At 23.1% G+C, this 8,982-nt stretch overlaps 4 protein-coding genes across 6 annotated transcripts in view; all 4 read right to left on the reverse strand.

Moving 5' to 3' along the window:
* LOC100201284 (acidic fibroblast growth factor intracellular-binding protein) overlaps positions 1 to 2,939 on the reverse strand; it is a 41,644-nt gene extending 38,705 nt beyond the window's left edge. The window contains exons 1-2 of one of the 3 annotated variants that reach the window (XM_065805493.1): positions 2,802 to 2,939; positions 602 to 732 (exon numbers count right to left, since the gene is read on the reverse strand). In XM_065805493.1, the coding sequence (XP_065661565.1) occupies positions 602 to 683 (82 nt within the window). In that variant the 5' untranslated portion in view covers positions 684 to 732; positions 2,802 to 2,939. Of the gene's footprint in view, positions 1 to 601; positions 751 to 2,801 lie in introns of those variants that run through there. The other 2 variants (XM_065805491.1, XM_065805490.1) reach the window with 2 other exon arrangements.
* A 772-nt stretch (positions 2,940 to 3,711) lies between these two features.
* Positions 3,712 to 5,742, reverse strand: LOC124811247 (L-aminoadipate-semialdehyde dehydrogenase-phosphopantetheinyl transferase). Its single transcript, XM_065805494.1, has 5 exons — positions 5,593 to 5,742; positions 5,347 to 5,464; positions 5,196 to 5,267; positions 4,893 to 5,030; positions 3,712 to 4,574 (listed from the first exon to the last, which is right to left on the reverse strand). The coding sequence occupies exon 5, from the start codon at positions 4,571 to 4,573 to the stop codon at positions 3,740 to 3,742; it is 834 nt and encodes a 277-aa protein (XP_065661566.1). The 5' UTR covers position 4,574; positions 4,893 to 5,030; positions 5,196 to 5,267; positions 5,347 to 5,464; positions 5,593 to 5,742; the 3' UTR covers positions 3,712 to 3,739.
* LOC105845197 (dnaJ homolog subfamily C member 24) lies at positions 4,876 to 5,879 on the reverse strand. Its single transcript, XM_065806734.1, has 5 exons — positions 5,874 to 5,879; positions 5,593 to 5,727; positions 5,347 to 5,464; positions 5,196 to 5,267; positions 4,876 to 5,030 (listed from the first exon to the last, which is right to left on the reverse strand). Exons 1-5 carry the CDS (start codon positions 5,877 to 5,879, stop codon positions 4,876 to 4,878), a joined length of 486 nt encoding a protein of 161 aa, XP_065662806.1.
* A 1,423-nt stretch (positions 5,880 to 7,302) lies between these two features.
* LOC124811451 (ubiA prenyltransferase domain-containing protein 1) lies at positions 7,303 to 8,658 on the reverse strand. Its single transcript, XM_065805495.1, has one exon. The coding sequence runs from the start codon at positions 8,640 to 8,642 to the stop codon at positions 7,746 to 7,748; it is 897 nt and encodes a 298-aa protein (XP_065661567.1). The 5' UTR covers positions 8,643 to 8,658; the 3' UTR covers positions 7,303 to 7,745.
* Between the last annotated feature and the right edge of the window lie 324 nt (positions 8,659 to 8,982).

The following is an 8,982-nucleotide window of genomic DNA, read 5'->3' on the forward strand; positions in this document are numbered from 1 at the left end:
TCATCTATATTATTAACCTTAATAAATAACCTCTAAAGCGGCTACATTTTTTTAAAAATCAAATTCACCTCCCCAAAGCTTCAGAGGAAAGCCTTGCAAAAAAGAATTTGATAAAAAAAAACTTAAAAAGCAGAGGCTACATGTTCTTGTAATGAGGCCCTCTCTCTTTCAGTCAAGGTCCATTGTAAATGTTCAGATTGTAAATTGCTCTAGCTGCTTTAGCAGTTTTTTAGGTCTTCTGTCAATTGCTTTCTTCTTTACTAATATTTTTTAAAAGTGAATTTTTTTTTTAAACAAATACACATTTCATCTAGCAACTCTGTTGTAACTCATTTTTAAACACAGATGACATTTCTTAAATTCCATAATGACTATTATGATTAAAAATATTTTTTCCCTATGTAGAAGAATCTTAACTTGTTTTACTTCTAAAATTATTTCTGCAAAATTTTTTGTAACTTTTTCAATGTTTATATATTCTATCCTATGTTTCTGTAATCTTTGCAATGTTTTAGTCATTTATAAAATATCTATCACTCATTGATCTGTAATGGAAAATGCAAGAGAAACACACAAAACAAAATAAAATAGTTTGATTTACCATCTGCCCCTGAAAGCCATTCAGTAAATAATAACATATCAACACAAAGCGGGCTGGTAAAGCACACAGAGAACTCATCCATTTTTAAAATAAATATTATGCCATTGATATAAAATCTGTTTTGTTGCAAGCTAAAAATATATATATATCTAAAAAAAAATATACATATATATATATATATATATATATATATATATATATATATCTAAATATATATATATATATATATATTTATATATAAATATATATTTATATATATATATATATATATATATTTATATATATATATATATTTATATATATATATATATATTATATATATATATATATATTTATAAACACAGAGGTTGAAATAGATGTTGGACATTGATGCTTCCCCCTGACCTTCTTTGAAATTTATCTGAGGGGAACAACCAACTTTTGTTAATTTTTTTGACAAAATGAACAATGGTTGGTTCCCCCTTTGAGCGAGTCTAGGAAATGGTTTGAGGGGTGTTGATGTCTGACACCTACTTCAACTCCTGTATATATATATATATATATATATATACATATATATATATATATATATATATATATATATATATATATATATGTATATATATATATATAAATATATATATGTGTATATATACATATATATATATATATATATATATATATATATACTTATATATATATAAACATACATATATGTATATATACATGTATATATATACTTATATATATATATATATATATATATATATATATATATATACATATATATATATATATATATATATATATATATATATATATATATATATATATATATACATAAACATACATACATATATATCTTTTATATGAGATGAGCTTATCTAGATGAACTTATATATGTATATATACATGTATATATATACTTATATATATATATATATATATATATATATATATATATATATATATATTTATATATATATATATATATATATATATATATATATATATATATATATATATATATATATATATATATATATATATATATATATATATATATATATATATATATATATATATATATATATATATATATATATAGTTCTATAGTTTGTTGGCTTTAGGAAGAGCGGAAGGAAAAAAGTGATTCTTACGCCAACACATACGTCACTTTTAATTACTTTTGACTTTCGTCCAACATTTCCGTGTTGGACGAAAGTAAAAACCATTAATTTAATTACAAATTAATCGTTTTTTAAAAAAACCACAAAAACGCAAATTTAATTGACCAGAATGTTTTTAAAAACATTCTGAATGTTTTTATAACATTTTGAATGTTTTTAACAATATAAACAATGTTTTTATTTTTATTTTTTTTAATAAAATCTTTTTATTTTTATTTTTTTTAATAAAATGTTTTTATTTTTATTTTTTTTACTGTAAATCATGCGCGGAGTGTTGCTACATCGACTATCTTATAGCCTGACTCGCAAGGGAGTGCTGCTACATCGACTGACAAATAGCCTGACTCGCAAGGGAGTGCTGCTACATCGACTGACAAATAGCCTGACTCGCAAGGGAGTGCTGCTACATCGACTGACAAATAGCCTGACCCGCAAGGGAGTGCTGCTACATCGACTGAGGGTTTGGTTGGGGCAGGCAGTCTATCATTATTAAAAAAAAAAAATTCCGGTCTTGCATTTTAATTTTTACTTTTTGTCAACAAAATATCGAAAAAACTTTCGGACAACATCTAAGGGTTCTATATATATCTTTTATATGAGATGAGCTTATCTAGATGAACTTAGTTTTGCCTATCTTTATAGCATATGGCTTTTTTAGAAAAAAAAGAAAAAAACAAAGAATAATGAAAGATTAGATTGTTGCCCCATCCCAAACCCTCAGCCGATGTAGCAGCACTCCGCTGCGGGTTAGGCTTTTTTGTCAGTTAATGTATGTACTGAAGACCCCAGCAGTAGGCTATTTCAGTGTGACGTCAGAGTGCTCATCTAAACAAGATTATCTATTTTGTTATAAGAAATAGTTTTTTTTTAAAGTAAAACATCATGCAATGTTTTTTAGCAGTTTTCTTGTAAATAAAATGCATATGCAGTTAGAAGAGAAGAAAAAAATGAAGGAAAAAACCAAAGTAAATTCAAAAAAAAAAAAAAAAACTTTTTCTGAAAAAAAAAAAAAAAAAACTTTTTAAGCATACGTTTTGGCTCACCATAAACTGAGAATGTCAGTCAAGCAAACCAACAAACAATTGACTTTACTGCAATACCCAAACAATGCTCTTCCCCAGATGAATGTTTAGAGATTTAAACATGGATTTAGAGTTAGTTCCTGACTCTAAATCCAAAGGCTATATATATGTATATGTATATATATATATATATATATATATATATATATATATATATATATATATATATATATATATATATGTATATATATATATATATATATATATATATGTATATATATATATATATATATATACATATATATATATATACATATATATATATATATATATATATATATATATATATATATATATATATATATATATATATATATATATATATATATATATATATATATATATACAGGGGCTATTCTAAGAAAAAAATTTGGGCGGCAGTACCCCCCCCCCCCCCCCCATCACGAAGAATTTTAGCTAAAATATTGCTGAATACCGCTGTTTTATCGCAAAAAAAATAGTCTTCAATTTATATTTTGGGCAGCACTCAAATATGGTTGACGCTGTCAAAAACGGTCTAGAATAGCCCCTGAAATATATATATATATATATATATATATATATATATATATATATATATATATATATATATATATATATATATATATATATGCATAGATATATATCAGGGAAGGCAAATACTTCAAATCTTTGATCAAATAAAAGTTTTTAAAATCTTATTCTTTAGTTCTTTTAATTCATTATTTAATACTGTTATTTCTGGATACTCCTGAGTAAATCCTAACTAAATAAATATTTAGTTAAGATTTACTTAGGAGTATCTAATTAGGATTTACTTAGGAGTACTCCTAACTAGATACTCCTTAGTAAAGCAGTTGAAAAAAAAAATAAAAAAAACTATATTTTAATTTTCATATAACAAAAATTTATGTTTTGCTTCCTTTAGTAATATATGTTTCCCACCAATTTTCAGTACAATTATTTGGCTCAATAACATCACAACCTTCGATTAAATTCTCAAATGCAACATTTTCAAACTTTAAAACATTTCCATTAACACAGCTAGATTCAAGAGCAACAGAAACAACATGTTGCTCATCTATCATGGTTTCATAAAATGTCCATGGTTGTTTTTCATCTTTAATGTACAATTCACTATCAAAGCATGTCGATTTTAAAACAGTTGTGTTTGCTTTAAATTTTATAGATGAAGCTGAATCAGTGCCAATGCCTGTACCAATTGCTTTGACATAACTTTCCTTTAAACACCATAAACGGTAAAATATTGTTAATTGGTCCCATTCATTTTTGAAACTTTTAATAAAACTCCATTCTTCGTCTGCAAATTGTCGCTTCATAAGTTTAAAAAATGAAAATATATCAGTGTTGTTAGGATAGGAATACTTCATAATATCTACACCAATGTTAGAACAAGTACTAGCAGCAAGTACTGTAAAATCCCCATGATGAGAGATGTTAAAAAAAAATTTTTTACCGTTGGTATCATTTACTAAAAAAGGTTTTCCTTTTATACTACGACTTAATACTATATCTTTCCATGGTATCCCCAGTACCATTTTTATGCATTGACGAATCATTAATCGACCTATCAGACAAAGTTTGTAATCACCCTTGAAATAAAACTTCTGTATTCGCTCTTGCTCTTCTAATGTTAATGCTGATAAAGCAGTAATCAGTTGATACTTTGTTGGATTCCAAGACAAAGCATTAAATACCCAACGAATCTCACATGGCGTCATACTAAACAATAATATACATATATATATATATATATATATATATATATATATATATATATATATATATATATATATATATATATATATATATATATGTATATATATGTATATATATATATATATATATATATATATATATATATATATATATATATATATATATATATTATAATTAAATATAATTATAAACAAAACAATAGAATAACTGTAACTTGATAAAAACTATAAAATGTAAATATTTTCAATATATTCTTACTAATTTTTTTATTTAATGTAATTGTTAAACAATACACAAAAAAAGTCTAATATTTTACCAAACCTGTATGAGTGCTTTGCTTTGTAACTCTCAAAAAAAGTGTACAGTTGGTACAAGGAATATCAATAATACCGTATATATCTGATTCAAGTACAGTATACAAACCACCACATCGACAATCAAGAAAAAATTCTCCAGTTACTAAACAAATAAGAAAAGTTTTTTTGTTTTCTTACTTTTAATTTGTAAAATGTGTATTACTATTGCTTTAAAAAAAGTAGAACACAAAAGAAGGTTTCTGTTTTAAGAAAACAGAAACCTTCTTTTGTGTTCTACTTTTTTTAAAATAACTTTATAAGCAACTACCTTCATTAAAATTCAAGTCATCATCATAAACTTTGTCAAACAAAATCTTTTGAGAATTTTGCAACCGATTTTCTAAAATTAAATATTATTAGTAACTCACTTTCTTAAAAGAAAAACTTTATAATAATGATACTTCATTATTTATGAGCACCTTTTAGTGTTTTATTGTAGTTCGCCCTACAATGAGGATCCAATAATATTTCTCTTGCTTTTTGAACTTTTATAAAAAGAGTTGTGTCAACAGAATCTTTATTTTTATCAGGGTGAGTCTAAAAGTTTAATAATATATTCTTAATAATTATTAATAATTAATAAAAATAAATATTTGAACTTTTCAAATGATAAATGTGCAAAATAAAAACCAGAGAAATCATAGGAACCAAATTTAAAAAAAAACCTGCAATAAAAGTTGCTGACAATGTTTCTTTATTTCCTCAACAGAAGCTTCCTCAGAAAGATTCAAAAGTTCATACAAATTTTCCATCAATTTTTTAAACATACAATAATGTTTATATTTGCCATTTAAATTACCCTGAATTATACAATATATAACATACAATACAATATAATAAAATGTATAAAATATCAAAACTGTTGAAAAAATACTGCAACTAAAGTAATAAAACTAACAAAAAAGAATTATGAATATGTAAATATATTTAATGAGTTGCAAATTACAACCATTCTTGTAAAAAAAATAAAAATAAAAGTTACAAAAAGTCATTTTTGAGATATTGAAAATTAAAATTTTTAAATTAATACATTTGAGAGTTTTTGATAACTTTGATAGATAATATAATAATATAATAATATTGAATACAAGATCACTAAACTACTTAACTACTAGAAAACAAAGCAAATATCTGAAAAAATTATTTTTAAAAATTCCTCAAACAACATAGAAATAATTCAATCAAATATATTATGTAAAACCTATTTCCTAAACAACAAAAAAAGATAGTAAAAAAAAAACTTAATATATTATTTAATAAAAGTAACATGGCAAAATTTCAGACTTATAGCTTCACCTTTAAGTTATAATTCCACAACTATTTGAGCTGCAAATTCTGAACAAATTTTAAATAGTCAACTAACATCTAAAAATTAATTGATCTAAAATCTAATTGATTCTTAAATTTAATTTAAAAAAACAAAAGTGAACTTTTTTAAGAACACAAGTGAACTTTTACAAAAAAATCCTAAAACCAGCTACTCATTGAAAGCAAAACTTAATAAGAGTGATTACACATTTTCATCAACATAAATAAAAAAACAACTTGAAATAATAAAATTTTGTCGTTTAATTTGCTAACATATTTTAAGTTTCAATAATTACCAAAATAAAAATATTTAAAATATCTGGAGATCATCTTGATCTCCTTTATTTAAAAGTTTTATTTATGTAAATAACTTATCAAAATGTTTTCCATAATCAAAAATATTGACTTGATGTTATTATATATTTAGTTTAATATGTTAAAAAAAATCCAAATTCTACATTTATAATGTTTGATTCTATATTAGACAATTACAACTATGCATTATAGTTTAATGGAAGTTTTAGGTTTGAATATTCATATTTAAATATATGTTTAAAGAAAAAAAAAATAAACAAATTTATAAGCAAAAATAGTTTTATATACATATATATATTGGACCTTGATCATAGAGAAACTGATTGATGCTATAAAATTAATTTGCCTAACTACTTGAATATTTTCCTAACATATAATGATTTTAGTTGTATTAAAATTATTCAAGTCAAAAATATATATATATATATATATATATATATATATATATATATATACATAAAATTCAATATAATATAACAGCAAATGTTCATTTCATGAATAACAACTTACATACTGTATTTTTTGATTCTTTTAAAAATTAAAGTTAATTTACATATATATATATATATATATATATATATATATATATATATATATATATATATTTTTATAGTTGCATAGTTAGATCTGGACTGTCTTAATATATTTTAAAAACTTAAAGTTTCAAAATAATTACTTGAAACCAAACCGTTATTCAGAAAAAAGAAAAAATGAAAATTAAATTTTTGCAAAAAAATCCATCAAATCTAGTGGAAAAGCCCTATAGTTCTTTATTTCAGTAGATGCAATCAATGATGATTTATGCTAAGTTAAATATTTGTATATATACACATATACACATGAAACTCCAAAAAATCTTTTAATAAATTATTAACCAACTTATAAAACCAAGAAATACCTTTTAAATATAAACATAAAAAAACTTTATTAAAAAAATAATTTTCTTTTTAAATTGCTCTATATATTAACATGTAACGATTTATTTATATGCCTCATATAAAGTAAAAATTTTTTTAAATAATTATTCTAAAATAAATAAATATTAATACGTAGTTCTTTAGTTATATCCCTCATAGATAGTAAAAATTATAAACCTATAAATTATAAAAATTTCAAAATAGATAAACAAAGAGTAAAGATTTTAAAGATATTTATGCTATAATTATTCATTATTCATGAAATTTTACTAAAATCTTTATATTAAAAATAAAAAATCTAAAACAAACGCACATAAGTAAAAAAAACCAAAGTTTAGGTTCAACATGGCAGTTTGCTGAGGAATATATTTTAAATTTTGACAAAAACAACTTTCTAGTTTAAGAGCAAATGGAAGTGTTACAAAAGTAATAGAAAAAAAAAAGGATTTCATTGCAACTAGAGTAAAGACAAAAAAATATGGCAAAAACAGTAGCAGTGTATAAAGCCAATATGAATACTTTTCACCGATAAGAATCGAAACGGTAACAATCCCGGATTTTTTATCATCTTCAGCATCTCGTGAATTATTGCCATGTAGTATTGCTTCTGTATTTATGACTAAAGGAATAACATATAATACAGGAAAAAAACTTGCAATTCCTGTTTGAGCAATAAATGGAAACAAAACACTTATTGGGCCAAATGCCAGAGCAATAACAACTTCGCCAAAAGCATGATACTTAAGGCCAAAACTTCCAGTGTAAAAAAATGAACAAATAAATCCACTAATAAAGAGTATAAATAAGTGTGATGTTTCACAATTCGAGAGTTTCAATATTATAATAAAGAAAAAAGATCCAAAACCATACAAAACAATGAAAAACCAAAACAAACTATCTGGCTCTATGTATTTCTTCACAAGAGTAAGATCATCAGATAATGAATTATCCACATTATTTTGATAATCATAGTATGTGTTAACAAGATTTCCACCGCAGTGAACAAATACAACACAAAGTAAACTAATTATAAATATTGACCAATTGAAGTTGTTAAATTCTGTTTTTGCTATTAAATTACCCAATAATGCTGGTGTAACAGAAGCTGAAAGAGACCATGGTCTTGTTGCAAATAAATAATTTGAAGCAATTTTATATCTTGAGTTAATTGACATAATTGTTTTATAATTCTTAAACAACATTATATATATATATATATATATATATATATATATATATATATATATATATATATATATATATATATATATATATATATATATATAATTTAGTAAAATATACAAATAGTATAAGCTTATCAACTTTTTTATTATACAATTTGAGAAGTGATTTTCTACTAAATTATTATTCTGTTCTTTTAAGAACATTAAGCCCTATATTTTGTAGAATACATTTAAAATTATAAACCCATACATACAACTATATCATACTGATATAGTTATATGTAGGGGGCTTTAGTACATACATTGACTGAGGGTTTGGATTTGGATAGGC

Source organism: Hydra vulgaris, chromosome 09 (genome assembly GCF_038396675.1).
Source record: "Hydra vulgaris chromosome 09, alternate assembly HydraT2T_AEP".
NCBI classification, from domain to species: Eukaryota; Metazoa; Cnidaria; class Hydrozoa; order Anthoathecata; family Hydridae; genus Hydra; species Hydra vulgaris.